This window comes from Lissotriton vulgaris, chromosome 5 (genome assembly GCF_964263255.1).
Source record: "Lissotriton vulgaris chromosome 5, aLisVul1.2, whole genome shotgun sequence".
NCBI lineage: Eukaryota > Metazoa > Chordata > Amphibia > Caudata > Salamandridae > Lissotriton > Lissotriton vulgaris.
This window is the reverse complement of record NC_141693.1, coordinates 1,780,702,136-1,780,726,752: the sequence shown is the minus strand read 5'-3', so window position 1 is coordinate 1,780,726,752 and position 24,617 is coordinate 1,780,702,136. Positions and strand designations below refer to the sequence as shown.

The 24,617-nt window shown below is 47.1% G+C and overlaps 1 protein-coding gene across 1 annotated transcript in view; it reads right to left on the bottom strand.

Moving 5' to 3' along the window:
- The window catches only part of RETREG3 (reticulophagy regulator family member 3), a 318,375-nt gene that overhangs the window by 73,482 nt on the left and 220,276 nt on the right, over positions 1-24,617 (bottom strand). The window contains exon 7 of the mRNA XM_086924101.1: positions 2,826-2,905. Within this exon, the coding sequence (XP_086780227.1) occupies positions 2,826-2,905 (80 nt within the window). The remainder of the gene's footprint in view (positions 1-2,825; positions 2,906-24,617) is intronic.

The window sequence follows — 24,617 nt, the reverse complement described above, 5'->3', positions numbered from 1 at the left end:
TAGATTCTGTGGATGGGCACCCCAACCTGTGAGAGCTACAACTGCTGTTAGTACGATCTGTGGAACAGAGTCGATGAAAGGCCGCGTCCTTTTGATAAGTTGTGTGTTTCACCACTGCAGAGAACGATGGGTGCAGCTGTCTACCAACACTAGATCTGTTAATTTACCCTGCTATTGATTCCACTGACGTGCTAAGCATTCCTTAAGGGGACGCATGTGTAATTTTGTATGAGGCACTATTACAATGCAGGATGCCATCATTCCTAGTCCTGTCTGTTAAGCATTGGTTGGTCTGAAACTTTAGTACCAGAGTTTGAAGATGTTGAAATTTGGCCAATGGAAGAGGCAAGAGCTGTGCAAGTGTTTAGTCTCACTCCCAGATAGGACTGCATTTGTGAAGGTTGAAGCTGAGACTTTTGCTTATTGACTGTAAAGCCCAATTGATGGAGAAGGTTTAATGTAGTCTGAATATGTTGCAAACACTTTTGGTGTGTGCTGGCTTTAACAAGCCAATCGTCTAGATATGGGAAGACACGAATTTGTTGTCTTCTGAGATGAGCTGCAACTACTGCTAGACATTTTGTGAACACTCTGGGTGCAGTAGTAACTCTGAACGGGAGTACTTTGAAGTGATAGTGATTTCCTATCAAGAATCTGAGATATTTGCGATGTGCTGAGTGAACTGGAATGTGGAAGTATGTGTCCTTTAAGTCTAGTGTGGACATAAAGTCGTCTTGCTGTAGAAGTGGGAGCACTTGCTGAAGGGTAACCCTATGGAAATGTTCTGACAGTATGTACAGGTTTAACCTTCTTAGGTCCAAAATGGGTCTTAGGGACCCATCCTTTTGGGGTATTAGGAAGCACAGAGAGTAAATGCATTTGTTAAAAGAGCTGGTACCTCTTGTTGGAGGAGCTGTAGGTGTTGTGACGAGAGTTTGTGATTGTGAGGTGGAATATTGGGAGGAATGCTGGTAAGAGCCAGGCAATAACCATGTTGGATAATATCTAACACCCATTTGTCTGATGTTGTTGATTGCCAAATGGGTAGAAATTGTTGAAGTCTTCCCCCAACAGGTGTAAAATAATCGGGGGGGGAAATGTCTTGGGCAAAGCAGTTTGTGTTGCCGTACCTTTACCCCCACCCTAGAAGCTATTTCTTATATACCCTCCTCTATAGAAACCTGTAGATGGAGAGGGTTGAATGTTGGATTTATAGGAGGCGGCATTGGGGTCTGAGGGATTACCTTTGGACCCTTCTCTATAAAATGAACGGCAAAAGGAGCCTCCGATAGATGGGGTCAGAAGAGCTCTCATAGACTTCGCTACTTCTGTATCTTTCTCAATATTTTCTAATGCATCATCTACTCGAGGTCCAAAAAAGTGTGCTCTGTCAAAAGGAGTATTTAGGTTAGACTGCTGAACCTATGGTTTAAATCTTTAAATCCTAAGCCATGCATGTTGTCTAAGGAGAATGCTGGTATTAATTAACCTTCCAGCACTAATTCAATGTTTTGTCGCTGCATGTCTCTTCGTCGAGCCAGATGATCCCGCAAAGTCTTTTTCAATCAGAACGATCGGCAAGTGTCACAATCCTCTTCTTTGTGTTTTCAGACCTATTTGCTACACAGAGAACACCGACGAGGGTACAGTGGATTGCGCACCGAGAACCTGAAGGACAGGTTCAAACCGGAGTGACGCAAATCACATCCGAACCCGTTGGCAGAAAGAAAACAATTTAACAATGGATACAATGCTCATGAGCACTATCGCCGAAAGGAGGAGTCATCTTAGCTCATGACTAGAAAATACTTTTTTGAAGAAAACCAACGTGCAAACATCCGGACCCAACACTAGATGGCAGGAGTATGCAGCAGGCACCTGATTTTCAAACTCCTGGCTACTTTTCCTTATAAAGCAAACGGAAAACTGCACAGTCCAGCACAGGGTCAATCGTGATAAATGGAGGACTTTACTTACGAGTCCAGTATTCTTTCCAATACTTTGTCATTGCTCAGGTCAAAAACTTATGTCAATTCCACCAATCAGCCTCAAGGAGAAACAAGAGAATGTGTTGTGTTCCAACGTAAGGTTTTAGGATAACCGAAACCACCGCTTGTGGCCCGCTACCGGTATACTGAACTTTGCAGTTCCCCTCATCCTAGAACATTTTATAAAATCACTGAGTGGTGAGAGTAACAATGAGATTTCATATGTCGTGACACTGAACAGCGATGTCCAAATGCTCCAATGTCAGTTTAATATAGACTTTTGTGTGTGTAAACATCAAACCGCAGGTTTCAATCTACACCATTTAGCAGAAAAAGGTAACTTTTGAGAGCATGCATATGTGTATGGGTGGGTGCATACCACCTATAACATATACATGCGGAAAGTCATACAGGTGTGGAAATCTTTGTATTTAAAAAGTTAGCAAAGCAGTTGCTGGTAATGCAGCCAGGTGGAAAGAATTGTAAAGAGTCAGTACATAACATTATTGTTGTGCGCTTCCACTACTGAAGCAAAGGAATGGGTGTTCCTCACATGAAGAGGGAGGTCAGTTAATGTAGGATTGTAAACAGTGGCTATTATAATTCATTTGTGCCAATTACAAGGACAGTTATAAGGAGCCTTAAAGGGGTTTCTCCTCACTAAGGACCAATGCATTTAAATCAAATATTTGTTTTCCAATCATAAATATTACACATAAAAAACAAATGGAGAGCAAACTGATATTATACAGCCTATAGCAAAGAGTGACTATTTTCATGGAACTGTACAGAGCAAGACAAATTAACTGTAACACTTGTAATGAAATGTGTCATTACCTTCGGGCAGAATGCTGCAAGTTCTTCCTCACTGTCACTATCGTCATCATTAGGTCTTTGACGTAGCACTCGACGTCTCACTACAGTAAGCGATGACAGGGCAAAATCATCACTATGCAAAAGCAAGAATCATATCTAAATTGTAAAAAAATTAATATAGTCTAGACAAAGATTTTTCAATTTAAATGCTGGTTTGGTCAGTCAACAGTATAAAAAGTCAAAGGGCAACTAAATATTCCAGGCCATCCAGAATAGGTCAGGGAGAACTATGTCAAAGCCACATTTTCACGATAGCTACCGACTACATAAACAAATTCCATTTACATTTACTACATACAAATGTATTTTCAGGATAGGCCCTCCTGTCTTGAATCTATGAAATAATGCATGCTAAAATTCATAGGCTATAAGCGCAGATTAATAATTTGCTAAGAATACGGTCACATCTAGCTTTAACACAAGCAATGCAGTCTAGAAAACAATTTACAAATGTTTATACGATCACCCAAGTGAAAGAAAAATGACAACTTCCTTTGACACACCCACTCAAACACACTACAACTAAAGACTTCTGCAGAATCAACGTAATTTGTTGTTGTTTAACATCAAGCAACATAACCTGAACCAATACTAAACTAGACATGCAAGAAATGCCTAATAAGATGCACCCAAACAACTATATAGAATGGATCTGCGGAAATAAACGACCCATAGGAAAAGGGCCTCCAAATTAAGAAAGTATCTCAATGCCATGCCTAAAGGTAGATAGTATACAAAATGCTGACAACTTTACATGAGCTATAAGATATTAATGTTGCTCAAAACAGCCGAATATAGACTGTAACTAAATGTTTTACTTGAAGCGTGCACTAAAGCTCAATGAAATGACCAACTGAAAGAAAACTACAAATACCTATTTACTATACATACAAATAATTTGTTTTCTCTTTTGTTAATAAAAGTATACTTTACCCTGATCCATCAATTCTTTTGGTAAGGACTATGAAAAACACTTAAAGAAATATCACAAATATGTCACTCATTTTTGTAGTTATGGAAATTCATGCTAGGAGTTATTGACTCTAGTAATAAACCTTACTGTAGGAAGCTGGCTCTGTATATACTATCCCAAAGTAAGGTATAGTGTGCAAGGAGTCCAGGGAGTCCCCAGAGGTATAACAGAGGCTAAATTAGGTAAGTACTAAAAGCGCTCTTTATGGTAGTGTGGGCGAGCAGTTAGGCTTATCCAGAGGGTGTGTTAAGCATTTATTGTATTCACTCAATCAAGACTGATACATACACTCAGACTGAATCCAGACCAATTGGGTAAGTATAAAAAATGTATACTAGTATTTGATTTCTAGAACCAAGCAGGACTTGGTACAGGTAGGTAAAGTATACTTTCAATTGTAAACCTTTACAGAGAAATGCGTTTGAGGATGGATTTGCAATTGTTACAGGTTGGTATCACTTTAAAAAGAAGTTTGAATTACACAGTAATTCCTTTAGAATACTTTTTAGTTACCTTTACATTACTTTGAGTACTGGGTGTGGTATGCGAAATACCACACCCAAGGATCTCGCCATACAAGGTATGTAAGAAGTTTCTTGGCTTTGAATTAAAGTTTCTGTTTTCCCTTACAAAACAACAGTTCAACACTAAGAACATTTTAGGCCCACAATCTCATAACATGGGTTTCTATGGGAACAAATGGTTATTGGTTTTGCAGGTAAGTAAACGTCTTACGAGTGGAAGTTTGTGGGCTAGGATCAAGGGTCCCCAAGGTCTAGGCAGGCACTCCAGTTGGGCCACCAGCGGCACTGTGGCGGCTAGGTGCAGAGTGCGGGCCCAATGTTAGCCAATGAGGCTAAGGGGGCCTTCGGCTAGGGACTGCTTACAAGCAGGCCACTCTGGTGTGAGAGCAAAGCTCCTGAGGTTAAGGTCAGCACTGCAGGGGACAAAGATCAGTAGAGGAGCTGAACCACCTGCGCCATTGGGGTGACCAGGTGTAGGGTGCCAAAGAGACGTCGGGCCCTGTGCTTCTCAATGGAGACCTTTGGTTCTGCAAAGTTGCTGCAAGCTCTGGCATGGACACTTCCTGAAGGCGACCACCGGTTGGAGAGGTAAGTTAGGTACTTGGGGTATGCCTGGACACAGTCTGTTGGGCCACCCAAGACCGTGGGGCGTCGGCTGCAGGGGTGTATTCTGGCATCAGTTTTTCTTACCAGCTCCTGTCGCAATCAGGGGCTGTTCAGTTTGAGGCTGAAGGTTTCATCTTGAGGGAAGTCGCAGGAATCACCAGATCCCGTGTCAGGATCGCTGGGGAGACCTCCTCGTGGTGTTGTGCCAAACTATCTCAGGCTGGGGGCGTCGGGTGCAGAATCGCCTGAATCAGGATTCTAGTCTTGCAGTCTTTGTTGAGCAAATCTGGTGCTTATTGGAGACAGTCTGTAAGGCGAGTGCAGGGCAATTTCTCATGTCTCTGGGAGGCTACTAGCTAGGCAGGTTTCTTTGCTATAAGGATGTCGGAGGCGGATAGGCTGGGACCAAAGCAGTAGTTATCCTCTTCTTCCTGGGTTAGCATGGCTCTCCGGTCTTTTTTCTTTGAATCTGAGGAGGCAAGGTTCATGGCTACCCCTAAATACTAGATTTAGAGGCATGAAAGTGGTGTGCAGGGTGGGACCAACGGGCCCCTTCCTTGAGGTGGATACACCCCCTAATATTCATGTTACCCAGAAACCAGTTCCAGGATGTATGTTTCTGGATTAGGGAAGACCTGGTTTGGCAGTTCAGGCTGGACTGTTCCCATGAGGCAAAGGGTCAAGACTGATCTGCATATAGGTGGGTCTGAACTGAGGTGGCGAAGTCAGCTAAAGAATGATGATAGATTCAACCCAGATCTGTGACTGGGGGTGATTGTCTGAAAGGTTTCAGTGCTCTGCCCAACATCTCTTTGTGTTTACACCTCCTATTATGCAACACTACCGTGGGACTAGGCATTAGCATCTCCCTAATTGGCAGAGTCCCCTCCATCCCCAAATAGGAGGGGACTGAGCGGTGTCCTTCACCTCACCTCCCCCACCTGAGGGGTAAGGTTGGCAAAGGTGGACACACTTCTCTTCCTAGCTTGGTTTTCCTGCCGATTCTCCCACCCAAAGTGGAGACCAGAATCAGTGGGAGCAAGTTGTTGGGGGCAGCAAGACACAGGGACAGCTTCCAAAGGCTATAAGCCTTCGAAGCTTCCCCTTTGTGGACCCAGCCCAACCTGGGGAAGTAGGTATCTCACCTCTGCCCAGGATGGGCTTTGTTTCTGGATCCAGAGAGCAGAGGCTCTTGACTCAGGGGTCCAGAAACGTGTCTGGTGGTGGCAAATTGCAGGCAGCCATTCAGGAACCACACCATTTCTGGTCGATTTTCAGGCAGCATCTCTAAGTTGCACACTGAGTGCATTTTACATTAAATCACACATTGGCCTTACTGTGGCTTTAACGTGCTGAGAAGTTTGCTACCAACTTCCCAGTTTTTAGTAAAGCCATTATGGAGCTGCGGTGTTTGTAATGACCAACTCCCAGACCATATACTCTTTATGGCTTTACTACACTTACAGTCTCTTAGAATGGGCTTAGACACTGTAGGGGCACAGGGCGCATGCCACTGAGCCCTCACCTGAGGGCTAGTGCAACCTGCTAGAGGGGTGACTTAGCTAGGCCTCAGGCAGTGGATCACAGGCATGGCACACAGGGATGGGTACAACAGGTGCTGCAACCCTTAGAGGCATTCCCTGGTCACAGTGCCCTTGGTACCCATGGTACTTTTTACAAGTGGCTTACCGGTGTCCATGGATGTGCCAATTGTGGGTACAAAGGTACAGTTTTGAGAAAGAACACAGGCCCTGGGAACCTGATTGGCAGGGGCCCAGGGCACATCAAGTCAGCTTGCATCAGCTGTCAGGCAAAACGTGTGTGTGTGTGTGGGTGGGCGTCGGGGGGACTATGCACTTACCTTCCTGCACTTACCATAACAAATTCTAATTGTCCGCAAAATTGGGTTACAGAATTTACTTTTCACTGCTGAGCAAGACAACTACACACTCTTAAAATGTGGACATTCAAGCAGGCATATTGCAATTAATTGAAAGCGGTGTTCCTGTTATTCAGCGCCAAGAAATCACTGGTGTATGAGAACATCAGCAATTCGCATCAATACATCTGTTGATAGCGAGCACACACCCTAGCAGCATTTAATCCCCTTTGCCCTTCATAAATAATATCTTGACCTTGTCATTTAATTATACACTTTCATCCACCGAAGATTTATACCTGTCAGACATTTATATTCCTAAACTCGCGTTTTCACATATGTCAGACATTCATATTCCTAAAATCGCGTTTTCATGGGAGGCCCATCCACAAGGTTCCCAAGTTTTTTCCAAAAATGAAAATCGATAATTAGTAGACAGAGGGTTACAATTGCATATCCAAAGGATCTCAATTACATTATTTGATAGTTACAAAGCCAATCCACTCAAAAAGAGAGCATTAAATTAACAGGAGAAATTCCTATCCAATGTCAATTACTGAAAAAGATTGAGAGAATCTATTTTCACAAAATATCAAAGGTTGCACAACACTAATTGAATATCTCTTCTTTATGAAAGTACTCCCGTCGATTTAATCTGCTAACACCAACTTTGGATCCTTTTTTACAACTCTGTTAGCCGGTCTGTCTTTGGTACACCACCACGTTATTATCTTTAGCAGGATTTGTGAAAGTGTAATTTTCATCTAAACACTGATTTCCTATTGTAATCGGGTTAGCACAAATCTGACACAAACTCTTCAATATCTACATCTCAAGGTTTAACATAGTTACCTCTGCACACTGATAAGTAGAATCAATCAGCATCTTGTCAACACCATCTACATTGGAAGTGATGTCACAGTGCCTTCATAAGCGCCACTCTACCGTGCCAACATCTGTTAATTTGCGACTGTTTCTGGCCAAAAATGGGGAGCCACGATAAAACCAATGTACCAGTAGTAACCAATTTGTAGAATCTAGCTGGATCTTTTGGGGAGTGCGGGGAAGCCCAGTTCACAGAGGGTCAGAGTTGGGAATGTGCCTTCAGATAAGGTCTCTACCAGATAAGACGTTACGAAAGGTAAGCTGACTCGTCCATCTGATAGAGACATCAAACTGCAGATTCCTCACCTTAGAATAAATCCCTGGAGGTGGGTCAGCAGACTGGCTAGACCAAAAAATCCTGGGGACTGAACATACATAAATGCCTGTCATGCTGAACCTGGATGTCAAAATGAAGCATGCAAAAATGATGGTGCAATGCTTGAATTAATCCCAGGCACTAGTAATTCCTCCAGCCACATTCCAGTCCATCATTATTTTGCACACCATGACACCTCAGTTTGGACCAAGATATATGCGAAACAGTGCTCACCCTGCTCAACTGGGAACAGTCCAGCCCGATCAGCCAAGCCAGGTCCTCCCTGAACCAGACCACAAGCAACCCAGGACCGGTTTCGGCCTAGCTACAGGCTGATCAGCTGGGTACAGCTTGGGTCCAGTGACAAAGTGTGCACTGACCCACATCTGGGTAGAGCCGTCCCACGTAAGGCGAGAAACTGAAGTATGACAAAGTGTGCACTGACCCACATCTGGGTAAAGCCGTCCCACGTAAGGCGAGAAACTGAAGTATGCAAAATAACGATGGAGTGGGATGCGCCTAAGAAATTACCAGTGGCTCAGATTAATTCAAACATTTTATCCATCACTTTTTTGCATACTTCAGTTTGTCACCCTATGTGGAACCAGAGACCTCTGATTTGCCTCTGATGAAAGGGACTAAGAGAGTCTCAGATGAGATTTTGACACACTGATGAAAAACAGTTGCAAATGCAAAGGTCGGTCATAGTCTGGAGGTGGGAGATGACAGCCTGTGGCGAGCCCCTCTTCAACAACTAGTTATTGAGGTTGGGGTAGACTGGAACTCCAGACCTCCGCATTTGTGCTGCAACCACCAGCATCGCCCGAGGGGTGCCGTTGAGACTAAAATTGAACACGGCTAACCGTGCTTGTGGCCTATTGTAAACCACAAGTAATGTCGTGGGCAGGCAAGACAGGGAAATGGAAATAAGCATCCTGCAAGTCCAACACTACCAGCCAGTCTCCGGGACCCAGAGCAGACAAAACCAGAGCCAACGTGAGCAATTTTAACTTCTCTTCCCGGAGGAAGTCATTGAGAGGGTGCAGGTCTAAGATGGGATGGAGGTCTCAGCTTTTCTTCGGTACCAGAAAATACCTGTAATAACAATCACACTCCCGCTCTATTACTTGAACCCTCGCAATAGCCGCCTTGGCAGCTCTTCCTGGCAGAGTAAAGAGAGATGGTTCTCCGTCAGCCATTTTTGGAATGGTAGCAAAGGTTGAGGGGTGTCCACACATGGTCGGTCGTGCCCCTTGTGCACAATCTGGAGCACCTAACAGTCCGATGTGATGCTGGGCTATTGGGACAAGTCATGTTTTTATACTTCCCCCACAGGTTGGGTGTGCCTGTTGAAGGGCATACTAAAAAAGGCTTGGAGGCTGCAGCGGCTGGGGCCTGAGCAGCTAGGTACGGTTCCTGCAAACTCTTTGGCCTCTGCGGTCCCTTCCCCAAAAAGACTGTGCTAGCTAGCTGTTGTAGTGGCTAGGACTTTTACTGTAGACGACCAAAACTAGCTGTGCTGCGGTAGGGACAAAAGGACTGCGGTTGCGGCTGGGCCGAAAGGGAGAGGACTAAAGATTGGGTGGTGACCCTGCGCTCACAAAAGTACTGAATCGGCCTTATCGCCAAGCAGGAGGGACCCATCAAATGTCACGTCAATCGGAGATGACTAAACATCCCCTATGAGCACAGCGGACCATAACCAAGAGTAGTGGCCAAGTGCCACTGTCGAGGCCATTATCCTACTAAGTTAGTCAGTGGTGTCCAGTCCACACCGTAGGGTGAACTTAGCCACATACCTGACATCCAGTAAAGCCTGGTTGAGAATGGCACTGCCCTCTTTCAGGCAGCATAGGAAGCAGCTGCGCGACCGAATCCCACAATGCATGTGAATAGCAGTGCAAGAGTCATGTGGTGCCGCAATGCAAGGCTGGTGGAAGAAAAGATACGCTTCCCAGTAGAATCCAGCCTCTTGGAGTCCCTTCAGTGGTGTGGTAGAGAATGTGCCCAGGTTTATTTTGGCCATGGATGTCTAAACCACCAGGCTCTCCTGGGAGGGCTGCTGGGAAAGGCTGGGTGCCCTTGAGTGGGACAATATGGTTCGGCAATAATGCGGTGCATAGGAGCCCCTGTGCAGGCTTTAGCCCAGAGCCTCAGTAGATGTTGGTGAGGGCTTCTTTTCGACATTCGACTTGCCTTGACAGCAGGGAGCTGAAGGTCATGGAACTCCGCCGCCCTGTGCATTACCGCAGCGAATGATGCGTTTCACTCCAAAGCCTGGCCCAGATGAGACAATTTACCAATGTCTGGTGAGGTGAGTTGTAGATATTTGTAGAATTGGCTGCGATGAAGCTGGTATTCCAGTTGTCGGTGCTGGAAAGTCTTAAATACACATCTTTTCATGATGTGCCCCAAAGTGGGCAGGCCCATGAGATCCTACTCCCAGAACCCAGACAACACAGCCACTTGGCGCAGTACAGTCCCATCCCATAAAGTGTTTCCCCGATCAATCTACACACCATCCTATTCACTGAACATCATACCACCACAGTTGAATGACCACCCTGGCCGCTAGAGGCAGGCGCTCTATCCCAAGTAGCATATTCCGTTCGAGGCATGTGGGCTGCTGAATTCACATCTGTGCATAGAATGTATAGCAGTTTCCCCCTCAGCGGTGGTTGCCCGTGCCAGCTGCAGCAGTCTGAAAAAGAGTCTTGAGAACAGCCTGTCCGACAGCTGCTTGGAGTGTACATCTACGCAGTAGTGTTTGGTAAATGTGTGTATGGTAGACCATGTGGCTGCTCTACATATGTACTCTAGAGGAATATTTCCTAGGAAAGCCATGGATGCCCCTAGGTATGCATGTTGAATGCTCTCTTGGGGGAACTGTTAATGTGCGTTTAGCTTCCTGATAACAAATCTGTATGCACTTAACAATCCATCTGGCTAAACCTGATTTGGAAATGGGGTTGCCTTTGTGCTGCGGTGAAAAGGCAACAAACAGTTGCTTAGTTTTTCTGAAATGTTTTGTCCTGTCTATATAGTACAGGAGAGCTCTCTTAACGTCTAGTGTGTGTAGAGCTCTTTCAGCCACTGAATCTGGATTCGGGAAGAACACTGGCAGTTCCATTGTTTGATTGATGTGAAACTGGGATACCACCTTTAACATAAATTTAGGGTTTGTACGTAGCACTACCCTATTTGCGTGAATTTGGATGAATGGCTCCTGAATAGTTAGGGCTTGCAGCTCACTAACTCTCCTAAGTGATCTAATCGCCACTAAAAAAGCCACTTTAAACGTTAGGAATTGTATTTCACACGAGTGTAGAGGTTCAAAAGGTGGTCCCATCAGTCTGGTTAGAACCACGTTTAGGTTCCAGACAGGTGAAGGTGGGTGTCTTGGAGGAATCACTCGTTTGAGTCCCTCCATGAAAGCTTTAATGGCAGGCACTCTGAAGAGTGAAAGGTGCTGTCTGTTCTGAAGATAAGCTGCCAACCGCAGCTAAATGTATACATATGGAACTGTAGGCTAGATTGCATCTGTGTAAATGTAACAGATAACATATGATGTTTTGAGTTGAAGCATCTAGGGGATTTATGTCATTATTGTTACAATAAATGACAAATCGTTTCCACTTTGCCGCATAGCATGCTCTGGTCGTAGGTCTTCTTGCCCCCTTGATAATATTCATACGGTCAGGAGGCAAGTTCATGTAACCAAACTCTATGACTTCAGGAGCCAGATTGCAAGGTTCAACTGTTGCGAATCTGGGTGCTGAATGTCTCCATGGGTCTGCGTTAGAAAGACTGGGTGTTAGTCGCAGCCTTTGATGAGGCACCATGGAAAGTTCTAGGAACGTGGTGTACCATGGTTGCCTTGCCCACGTTGGAGCAACTAGGATGAGTGTCATGGAGTGTTGTCGAAGTTTGCGTGCCACTAGTGGTATGAGTGGGGTTGGGGAAAAGCGTACGCAGATCTGCCTGACCAGTTCATCCATATCGCAATGCCCTGAGACTGCGGATGTGGAAACCTGGCGGCGAAGCTTTGGCATTTTGCGTTTTCCCGTGTGGCGAACAGGTCTATCTCTGGGTGAACCCACTGCCGGAAATACGGTTGTAGCACTGAGGGATGTATCTCCCACTCGTACATTTGGTGGCTGTGTCTGCTGAGCAGATCCGCCATCTGGTTGTCCCTGCCTGGGAGGTGTTTCCGCCATGAGGAATATGTTTTTCTGAATGGTCCACTTCCACATGCTTTGCGCTAGATGTGACAACTTTGGAGAGTGTGTTCCTCCCTGCTTCTGCATGAACGCCTTCATTGCCATAAAGATTGCCATTAGTTCCAACAGGTTGATGTGCATCTTCTTTTGCTGTGTCGTCCATAGTCCCTGCACTGTGTAATGGAGGACATGCGCTCCCCATCCTAAGAGAGATGCGTCCGTCGTCAGCACTATTTGTGGTACAGGCTCTTGGAACGGTCGTCCCCTGCAAAGGTTTTGTGGGTTCCACCAATGCAGAGAGTTGTATGCGCGACCGGTCACCAACACTAGGTCATTCAATTGTCCTTGAGCCTGGGTCCACTGGCGTGCGAAGCACTCCTGAAGCGGACGCATGTGTAGTCTCGCGTGAGGGACTATGAAGATGCAGGAGGCCATCATGCCTATCAACTTCATAAACACCCGTGCTGGGAGCGAGTTTTGAGGTCTGAATTTCTGAATCAGTGATTGAATGCTGTTGATTCTTGCAGAGTTTGGCTGTGCCTTTGCTGTCAGAGTGTTTATTGTCGCTCCCAGGTACTGTCGTACGTGGGGGGGTTGAAGATGAGACTTTGGGTAGTTTAATGAGAATCCGAGGCTGTGTAGGAGGTGAATAGTGCGGGACATGTGGCTGGCACATTGCTGGGCGTAGACGTGAATATGCTGTCTCCGTAGGTGCGCAGCTACTGTCGCTAGGCACTTGGTAAACACCCTGGGGGCTGTTGTCACTCCGAAAGGCAGGACCTTGAACTGGTAGTGCTGATTCTGTATGGTAAACTTGAGATATTTCCTGTGTGCCGGATGTATCGGTATGTGGAAATATGAATCTTTTAGGTCCAATTTTGCGAGGAAATCTCCCTGACTGAGTAATGGTAGAACGTGCTGTAAAGTGAGCATGTGAAAATGTTCTGACAAGATGTATTGGTTCAGGGGCCTGAGGTCCAGTATTGGCCTGAGACCCGTCTTTTTTGGGGATTAAGAAGTACAGCGAGTATACCCCTGTACCCTGTTGTTCTATAGGTACGAGTTCTATGGCCCCTTTTTGCAGCATGCTGATGACCTCTTGCTGCAATAAGGGTATGTGCTCTGCGGACATAAGACGGTGTCTTGGAGGTATGTTGGGTAGTAGCTCTAGACAATAGCCGTACTGGATAAGTTGTCTTACCCACCTGTCTGTGGTAATGCTTTCTTAGACTGGCAGGAACTGTTGTAATCGTCCCCCGACCGGTGTTACATGGTCTGGTGGCAGTGACAAGACGTCACTGTTTAGTATTGGCGGAGGATCTGGTGTTGTTATTCCCTCGTCCTCTGCCTGTGTTGCTGTTCCCACGGTATCCACCTCTATTGTTTTTATTATAGGTGGTCTGCGTGCTCCCTTTATTGTATGGAGTCTGCTGGGATGCCTGGCCTCGTGTAGCTCCTCTGTTACCTGAGCGACGAAAGGAGCCTCCCCTGAATTGTTGTGACTGCAAGGCACCCATAGACTTGGCTGTCTGTGTCCTTTTTCATTTTTTCTAATATTTTGTCCACATCAGGACCAAATAAATAATCAGTGTTCACAGGCTGATTTAATAATGTGGTTTGAATCTCAGGTTTGAACCCAGAGATGCGTAACCACGCATGTCTCCTGAGCAGGACACTTGTATTGATGGCTCTGGCTGCGGTGTCTGCTGCGTCTAGCGCACATTTAATGGATGCGTTACATATGAGTTTTCCCTCTTGTATCAGTGTTTCTGCTCCCTCCTTGTAGACATCAGGCAAATGTTGTCGCAGTTGCTCTAGTGTGTCATAGTGAGCCCTATCATATCTGGCTAATAGGGCTTGTGTATTAGAAATTCTCCATATATTAGCTGCTTGAGCAGCCACCCTTTTTCCAGAAGGCTCTAGTATCTTAGACTCCTTGTCTGGAGGAGGAGCATCACCAGTGGTTTGTGAGTTGGCACGCTTACGAGCATTAGATCGCACCAAAGAGTCCAATGGCAGCTGTCCCTTTATATATGTAGGGTCCACAGGTGCCGGTCTGTATTTTCTTTCGATTCTAGGGTTAACAACCCTTGCTCTTGTGGTTTCTTTGAAAATGTCTCCTGCGTGTTTAAGGACACCTTTCAACATTGGCAATGTCTTGACTGATTTCTCTGAAGTGGAGAAAGTGTCAAATAGGAAGTCTTCTACAATTGGGTCAGCATGCATCTCCACATCATGATTGTTTGCTGCCCTTTCTATTAATGCGTTAAACGCAGCTGTATCCTCTGTTGGCGAAGTTTTGACAGGATAAGTAAGAGTTTCAGGAATTGTTTGTGACTACCCCGGGTCTACAGGGTCTGTCCAGGCTTGAGTCTGGTCATCCTGATCGGTGTCCACAGGATAATTAAATTCCTCATTGTAGTCATACCCCCACATCCTCATCAGTGCGTGTGGGTGAGTATGCAAAAGTGTCTTGGCCATGGGACCTTACAGTCTCAAAAATAACAGGTGATGTGGAAGAATCCCTTTTCTTTTTGAGTGGAATTTTATTTGTTTCAAGAGGATTTTCTGGCCTGATCTTCTTCTGATAAATAATAAGTCTGCCAGAGTCGGAGTCGATTTGTAACTTCGACTGCTCATCATAGAAGGGCTCTTGGTACACAATGTCCTCTTGTAGAGAATGACTCCTTTTCCCCATCAACACCTTCTTGGACGTTTCGATCCCACTTTTCTGTTCGAACGCCTTAGGCCGTGCAGTTGGGGGCAGTCCGAATTTGATCGGTGGCATAGATTTTGTAGACTGACAGACCTTCTTCGGGGCAGGCGTCGTCATCGGTCAGACCGACTTTGTCTTTTCGCCAATACGTTTTTGGCCTTGCGTCGACTTCGGCGCCTGTTGCGTTGGAGGCGCACTCTTGACTCGACGTGCTCCTTCTAGCCGCTCTTGGTCTTTGGCTCGAGGCCTTTGACGAACTGTGGCCTGTCAACTTGTTGCTTCGGATCGAGAACCTTCTGAGACTTGAGTCCCTTATTTGTGTCGATGCCCGTTGACGTCGACTTCGTCGGTTCGACGTGCTTGACTTTAGTCATTGACTTCAGTGTACCGATCCTCGGTTCGACAGTTTTCTTTGTTGAATCCGAAGGATCCGAACCGTTTGATCTGAAGACTATCTCCAGCAGTTTCGGTTTCTTTTTCGACTCCATGGCTTTCGGTTTCGATTTAGCCAGTGACTGGTAATGTTCGACCGATGGCTCGTGTGTTATATTCTTAGCCGGGCTGAGACGCGGGGCTATAGAATGTTCGTCATGATCTTGGCTAAGGCCTTCTGGCGATGCCTCGACCTGAGCCCCTGGAAGTCTTTTAGTGTCTGTACCGGGCCCCGTACTCACGGTTGGGCCTGGTTCATCGCTCGAGTCGTCATCGACGGCTCCGATGGCTGTTGCGTCGTCCCCTACATCGTCAACGTTTTCATCCTCGACATTTATTTATTTATTTATGGGTTTATAACGCGCCCGAAGGTGTATCTCCGCGCAGTGCTGAGAGGAACAGGTCTAACCGGCACTAAAACTGAAATAGGGTTGTCTTAAGGCTTTTCCTGAAGGCTAGATGATTAGAGCACTGTCTAAGGGTGAGGGGGAGGTTGTTCCACAGGCGCGGGCCCATAACCGAAAGAGCACGTCCTCCCTGTCTGGTCTTGTTATGTCGTGGAATCTGTAGTAGCAGCTGATTACTGGACCGTAAATCACGAAGGGGATGATGATGAACAAATTTTTCGGCCAGATAGAGCGGTCCTAGATTATGGAGACTTTTGTGAATCACACAGCAGGTCTTAAATTCCACCCGTCTCCGGATAGGAAGCCAGTGGAGTTCTTTGAGAAAGGCCAGAGATGGTGTTCTGGGGGGGGCATTTGTCACCAGCCGAGCAGCGGTGTTCTGAACCACTTGAAGTTTGTTGAGCACTCCTTCGTTGGCCGCTAAAAGAAGACCATTGCAATAGTCGAGGCGACTCAATACGAGGGCCTGGACCAAGGTCTTCCTTGTGCTTTCAGGGAGAAGAGGGAACACTTTCCGAAGGAGGCTGATGGTATGAAAACAAGACCCCACCGTGGTGTTGGCATGATGTGCAAGATTGAGGTCATGGTCCAGACGGACCCCCAGATTTTTCACCACCTGTTTGGGGGAAGGTGCCACTCCCAAACTCGTAGGCCACCAGTCAGGGGTCCACAGAATTTTTGCTTCCCCGAACAGCATGACTTCCGACTTCCCCACATTGCACTGGAGGAAGTTCCTGGCCATCCAGCCGGCGACCGCAGTCATGCCATTCGAGAAAGCTTGTCTTACCTCCGGGGTAAAGGTCTTAAAGGTAAACAACAGCTGAGTATCATCAGCGTATGAGATGGGTGAAAACCCAAAAGACCTCATAGTATCTGCTAAGGAGGAGACATAAACGTTAAATAACGTGGGGCTGAGACAGGAGCCCTGCGGGACTCCTCTGGTGATTTTGGTGGAAATTGACATTTTCTTCGTCGTCTTCATAGTAGTTAGAGTCATGCTCCGAACCGGGATCCGATTGCTGTTCTGGATCCTCAGTCTCGACGACCTCCTAGTCTTCTTCATCGAAGATATTTACTGGGTCGGGCGCTGGCTTCGTCATCGTCTGCCTCACTGGGCGTCGAACTCGAAGCGTCTTCTTCGACCTGAATTGAGCACAAGCTAGACAGTTGGCCTCATTGTGCTTCGGAGATAGGCACTTGTTGCACACCGGGTGTGCATCGATGTGTGGGTACTTAGAATTACAAAGGGGGCATCGTTTTAACGGGCTCCGTTCCATTGACGATCGGGCCACTGGTGTCGAAAAGGCCACGTGGCCCTCTTCGACGTCCTGCTCGAAAAGAAGTGGAACAAAGTACTCGGCACCGATCGAAATAACAATACCGACGACCCCGAAGAAAAGTTTAAAGAAAGTACATCCGAACCCAATGGCGTAAAAAAACAATCTGAGGATGGAGAGGATGTCCATGCGCACTGTAGTCCAGGGGAGGAGCCACCTATCTCGTGATACTTGGAAGACTCTTCCAGGACAACAATGTGCAATCATCCGGACCCAACACTAGGCGGCGATCTATGCACAGATATGAATTCAGCAGCCCACATGCCTCGAACATAGGTATTTCCAGCGAACCAAGTCAAAGGCTTTGTCCATATCGGTTAATAAGAGGGGCGCTGGTTTACCCAGGTCTGGCGCCTTGGCCAGTGCATTATGGACACATCGAATATTATAACGGGTTGTCCGCCCCGGCATAAATACGGCCTGGTCCGGGTGAACCAGATCCATTATATGTTGAAGGTGGCAATCGGACAGTATTTTGTCTGACAGTTTAACTTCACCATACAATAACGAGATGGGCCGATACGAACACAGGTCCCAGGGAGGACGACTTGGTTTATGGAAACTAAGTATTTCTGCATGTCGCCAATCAATCAGAAGGATCAACATGAAGGCCTCATGCAGCGCCCTCAGCAAGTGCAACTCCAACAGGGGTATGTAGGCCTTCGTGAACCCGCACAGAAACCCATTAGGTCCTGGAGTCCGGTCGAAGACTCGCCAGCATCCAGATCAACTCCTCTACAGTGATGGATTCTTCAAGTTGTTTGCGCACCAAGTCTGACACTGATCGGGGAGGCATGGTGCATACAAAATCATCAATTTGGTCGCGGGTCGGGACTTCCCGCTGAGCATCGAGGGTCTCATTATATTCCGCAAATGCCTGAGCCACTTCCCGGGGGCCGGAACTTAACCAGGCTTCAGCATCGTGGAGCACCAGCGTCTGTGCGACCTGACATAGGTGGTGAAGCATTTTAATAGACTTGTCGCCCCATTGATATATCTGATTCTGCGTCTCCTGCTAAGGCATCCAAACCTCCTCTAAAATCAGATGCTGCTGCTGGGAAAAATGTAGTCTGCATCGGACCTGCTCCCCTCCGCCTCGCCTGACCTCATCCTCCAGGTCCCACAGCTGGGTTTCTAACTCCACCACGTTTACGGATCTACAACGCCATTCCCCTGTGCAAGTAGTGTGGGTTTCAGGGCCTCCCATACAACCACTCCAGAAGGAGCTGTATCAGTGTTAAAGGAAAGGTATTCAGGGACTGACCGATAAAGCGCGGACTATATGCTGGGTTATTTAAATGCAAGGGTGACATACGTCACTGGAACAGGGGTCAATGGAGACCGATATGAAATGTAAGCGCCACAGGAAAATGATTGGACAATCCTTGTGGCAAAATCGCAACCCCGAGACCCTGTGGATGTAAGGGCTGGGGAGAAAGAGGTAGTCTAATCTGGAGAAGGACCAATGAACCGCAGAGAGGAAGGTATAGCTAGGCCCCACAGGGAGATAAAACCTCCATGCGTTCGTCCACCCCAAGGAGGAATCCAGAAGGCGCATCCTGGAGTTGCCGGAGCTGTGAAAGGGTGCGGCCGAACTGTAACTGTCCTCACCAGGTACCATCACATCATTCAAGTCCCCCTACCGCCAGTCCGGCCGGAAGTTCCTCCCTAAGTCATATGATCCTGTCAACAAAATGTCAGGTCCAGAGGGAGAGGAAGGGGGTGGTGGGGGCGGTCCTAAACACTGCCTATCGCCAGCGACTTCCCGTACAACAGCCCTGTCAGCAGGGTATATCTCCAACCCAGGTCCATCCATACTTTAGTAGGCCTATAGGGAACCCTATGGTGAATGAGAATCACAGTGTCCCGTGAACCCCGAACAAATCCAGTGGAAAGTTTGATCAAACCAAAACCGTGCCAGACACTGCACTTTCGTCCTCATTAGGTTAGTTTTTTGAAACAACAATATGTGTCTCAAGCCTTTTGGCCTGTTGTAATATCGCCCCACATTTGATTTAGTCAAGGAGACCCCCTTACATTCCATGTCATGACATGGACTATCCCGGTCCCATCACCATATGTATGTGCAGCCTTCTATTTTTATAAAGGAAACCATGTGGAGCCAGAGTGCCTGCGGATCATAGTGCATCTGAGTCAGGGGAAAACATAACCAACCCCAATAGATAACAAACCCTCCACCCAATACCTTGTCAAACAAGAAGTATCTGCCTCGCTGGAGGGGGGAGCCCAGGGGTATCCCACCCAATGGAGCGTCAGACTGGCAACTCCCCTGAACAGGTGTCTCTGGAAGCTTTCAGGAATGTACTTCCAAGGGGGTAGTCTGGCTTGGAAACCCCACAGGAGTAAACTAGTTTAGAATCATGGCACAGGAGCAGGGCCTAAGTCCAAACCCGGAACTAAATCCGGAGCCAGCACAGCCATCCCAGCCTTATTCATGTTATGGATCTTCACCCTGCGGTTGAGATTGCAAATTAGAGCGTTGACAGTGCCAACACTTCGATGTAGACTTCTTTGAACTGTTTCAGTCACTTTGGGAGGAGTCAGACTCCAAAGAAGGCGGTATATGCAACCAGCGACACACTGTTTCGTCAGTCCATGCAAAGACTGCTTCAGGTGTGTCGAAGAACAAGGACTACGACTTGTATATGACCTTCATTCGTGCACCAACAGCATGTATTTGATATTCAGTTCAAGCCATCTCTCCTTTGCCCCCACAAAGGATGGATACCGTTGCTGAACTAATCCAGTTTAGTCCAGGAAAATCATAGTTGTATGCGAGTCATGTGTCAACTTCTGGCCCAGGGCAAATTGGAGGATGGCATCCCAGTCTACATAATTCAGCAACTCAGTGATCATTGTTAATGATGTGGAGGGCTTCTTCACAACAGTCCAGTTAGCCCGCTTGAGGAACCAGAATTTCATTTAGGTCAAGCAAAACATATAGTTGTTTTGATAATTAGCGTGATGCATCTAGTAAGACTAACAAAGAAACACAAACATTAATACACGCACAAAGTGATCTAATCTAGAAACTAGCATACACCATATTGCATTTTTTTCTTTTTTTGCATCTAGAATAGACAGCATTGCTTGACTTGACCGACGCCATTTTACGGCCTCGCTCGATCTCTGCATTAGCAAGCCCTATCCTCGCAGTTTGTCAAAGTCGTTCCCCTGAGAAATAGCCCAACTGTTGCAAACTGTTGTTTCTGCACGTGGGGCCTGTCAAGGTTATTAGTAGAAGGGGGAGGCTGGATAAGCACATTCCGAGGGGTGCTGCGCGGACTCTCTCGGAGTTAGCAGAAGAAAGTCACCCTCACAACCTTGCTATAATGAGAGAAGCTAAACCAAGAGCGCTTTGTTTCCCATATATGGTCTTTCCTTCTGCACCAACCTGTACCAACTTGTATTTTTCCATCTTGGGTAACGGTTTCAAAATGTAACAGTATATATGTGATGTTCTGAAAATGTGCCAGCAGTCTTCTTGGCGGACCTCGTGGGGTTAGGTCGCAAGGAGCTCCTCTGGCAGAGTTTGTTTGTTATAATAAACGATTGGACCTTCTACACTGCCAAACCAACTGATTATTGGTAATTGGTATTGGGTTATTTGTAAGTATGACTCTAGGTGGGTTGTAATGAATATGCTACTTACCAGTATGCATCTGTTCTTGGCATGTAGGGCTGCTAACATTCATATCTTAGCATTAGATCGCCACCTAGTGTTGGGTCCGGATGATCGCACATTGTTGTCCTGGAAGAGTCTTCGAAGTATCCTGAGATGGGTGGCTCCTCCCCTGGACTACAGTGCGCATGGGCATCGGCTCCATCCCCAGATTGTTTTTCGCCATTGTGGCAGAGGATGGAGTGAAAAGTGTAAAGGATGTCCATGCTAATGATTGAATACAATAGTATATCTGCAGCTGCGACGGGCACCGGGGAGGAGGGTGGGCGATATGAATGTTAGCAGCCCTACATGCCAAGAACAGATGCATACTGGTAAGTAGCATATTCAGTTCGAGGCATGTGGGCTGCTAAATTCATATCTTAGCATAGAATACATAGCAGTCCCTCCATTAGCGGCGGTTGCCCGTGCCAGCTGCAGAAACCTGAAAAAGTGTTTTGAGAACAGCCTGCCCTACAGCCGCTTGCTGTTTGGAATGTACATCAACACAGTAGTGTTTTGTAAAGGTATGTGGTGTAACCCACGTGGCTGCTCTGCAAATGTCCTCTAGAGGAATGTTTCCTAGGAAAGCCATGGATGCCCCCAACTTGCGTGTGGAGTGTGCCCTTGGGGGTATTGTTAAAGTGCGCTTGGCTTTTTGATAACAGATTTGAATGCACTTAACAATCCATCTGGCTATTCCCGCTTTGGAAATCGAGTTGCCTTTGTGTTGTGGTGAGAAGGCAACAAAGAGTTGTTTCGTCTTCCTAAAGTGTTGTGTCCTGTCTATGTAGTACATCAATGCCCTCCGTACGTCTAACGTATGGAGCATTCTTTCTGCCACTGTTTGTGGGTTCTGGAAGAATGCCGGCAAATCGATAGTTTGGTTGAGATGAAAATGTGACACCACCTTTGGAAGGAACTTGGGGTTAGTACGTAGCACTACCCTATTTGGATGAATTTGAATGAAAGGCTCTTGTATTGTGAGCGCTTGCAGCTCACTAACCCGCCTTAGTGACGTAATCGCAATTAGGAAAGCAACTTTCCACGACAGGAATTGCAGTTCACACGAGTGCAGTGGCTCAAATGGTGGTCCCATCAGTCTGGTGAGGACCACATTGAGGTTCCACACCGGAGCTGGCGGTGTTCTTGGGGGAATGACTCGTTTCAGACCTTCAAGAAACGCTTTAATGGCAGGCACCCTGAAGACTGAGAGATGCTGCCTGTTTTGAAGGTAAGCTGCGATGGCGGATAGGTGTATCCGAATAGAAGTGAACGCTAGTTTGCACTTATAAAGGTGTAACAGATAGCAAATGATGTTAGGGATAGATGCATCTAGCGGGTTTATGTCATTGTCCGCACAGTAAATGACAAAACGCTTCCACTTTGCGGCATAGCATGCTCTGGTTGACGGCTTCCTCGCCTCCTTGATGATGTTCATGCATTCAGGAGGTAGGTTGAGGTATCCAAACTCTAAGACTTCAGGAGCCAGATCGCCAGGTTGAGCTGTTGCGGATCTGGATGCTGAATTTCTCCATGGTTCTGCGTCAGAAGTCTGGGCGTGAGGCGCAGTCTTTGATGCGGCACCACTGAGAGTTCGAGGAACGTGGTGTACCAGGCTTGGCGCGCCCACGTTGGAGCAACTAGGATAAGTGTCATCGAGTGTTGCCGTAGTTTTCTCGCCACCAGTGGTATCAGAGGTGTCGGGGGAAAAGCGTAAGCAAATTTGCCTGACCAGTTCATCCATATCGCATTGCCCTGCGATTGGGGGTGTGGGAACCTGGCGGCGAAGCTTTGGCATTTTGTGTTCTCCCTTGTGGCGAACAGGTCTATGTCTGGACGACCCCACCTTTGGAAGTACGGCTGGAGTACCGATGGATGTATCTCCCACTCGTGCATTTGATGGCTGTACCTGCTGAGCAGATCCGCCATCTGATTGTCCTTCCCTGGGAGGTGTTCTGCCATGAGGAAGATGTTCCTCTGAATGGCCCACTTCCACATGCTCTGAGCCAGGTGAGACAGCTGTGGTGAGTGGGTGCCCCCCTGCTTTTGGATGTAGTACATCGCGGTCATGTTGTCCGTCCGGACTAACACCACCTTGTTACACAGATGTACAATGAAGGACTTGAGCGCCATGAAGATCGCCATCAGTTCTAGATAGTTGATGTGCATCTTCTGTTGCTGCGTCGTCCATAGTCCCTGCACTGTGTAAGTGAGCAGATGAGCTCCCCATCCCTGGAGAGATGCGTCCGTTGTCAGGATAACCTGTGGCACTGGCTCCTGGAACAGTCGGCCCTTGCAAAGGTTGTGTGGAGTCCACCAATGCAGAGAGTTGTATGCCCGACTGGTAACCAACACTAGGTCTGTTAATTGTCCCTGAGCCTGGGTCCACTGATTTGCTAAGCACTCCTGGAGCGGGCGCATATGCAACCGTGCGTGCGGGACTATGAAGATGCAGGAGGCCATCATGCCTATCAACTGCATGAACACTCTTGCTGGCAGTGAGTGTCCCGGTCTGAATTTTTGGATTAGAGACTGTATGCCGTCTATCCTGACCTGGTTTGGTTGCGCCTTGGCCGTCAGGGTATTGATTGACGCACCCAGAAACTGCCGGACATGTGCCGGCTGAAGGTGTGACTTTGGATAATTCAACGAGAAACCCAGGTCGTGAAGGAGATGAATGGTAGTTGACATGTCCGCGGCGCACTGCTGTTCCGACCTGGCTTGAACGAGCCAGTCGTCGAGGTAGGGATAGACATGGATGTTCTGCCTCCTGAGGTGCGCTGCCACTGTCGCCAGACACTTGGTAAACACCCTTGGGGCAGTTGTGACTCCGAAGGGTAGGACTTTGAACTGATAATGCGTGCCCTGGATAGTGAACCGGAGGTACTTCCTGTGGGACGGATGTAGCGGAATGTGGAAATAAGCATCCTTGAGATCTAAGGTTGCTAAGAAGTCTCCTTTGTTTAACATAGGAAGAATCTGTTGCAGTGTAAGCATGTGGAAATGCTCTGACAGTATGTACAGATTGAGGGGACGGAGATCCAGAATTGGCCTGTTGTAATATCGCCCCACATTTGATTTAGTCAAGGAGACCCCCTTACATTCCATGTCATGACATGGACTATCCCGGTCCCATCACCATATGTATGTGCAGCCTTCTATTTTTATAAAGGAAACCATGTGGAGCCAGAGTGCCTGCGGATCATAGTGCATCTGAGTCAGGGGAAAACATAACCAACCCCAATAGATAACAAACCCTCCACCCAATACCTTGTCAAACAAGAAGTATCTGCCTCGCTGGAGGGGGGAGCCCAGGGGTATCCCACCCAATGGAGCGTCAGACTGGCAACTCCCCTGAACAGGTGTCTCTGGAAGCTTTCAGGAATGTACTTCCAAGGGGGTAGTCTGGCTTGGAAACCCCACAGGAGTAAACTAGTTTAGAATCATGGCACAGGAGCAGGGCCTAAGTCCAAACCCGGAACTAAATCCGGAGCCAGCACAGCCATCCCAGCCTTATTCATGTTATGGATCTTCACCCTGCGGTTGAGATTGCAAATTAGAGCGTTGACAGTGCCAACACTTCGATGTAGACTTCTTTGAACTGTTTCAGTCACTTTGGGAGGAGTCAGACTCCAAAGAAGGCGGTATATGCAACCAGCGACACACTGTTTCGTCAGTCCATGCAAAGACTGCTTCAGGTGTGTCGAAGAACAAGGACTACGACTTGTATATGACCTTCATTCGTGCACCAACAGCATGTATTTGATATTCAG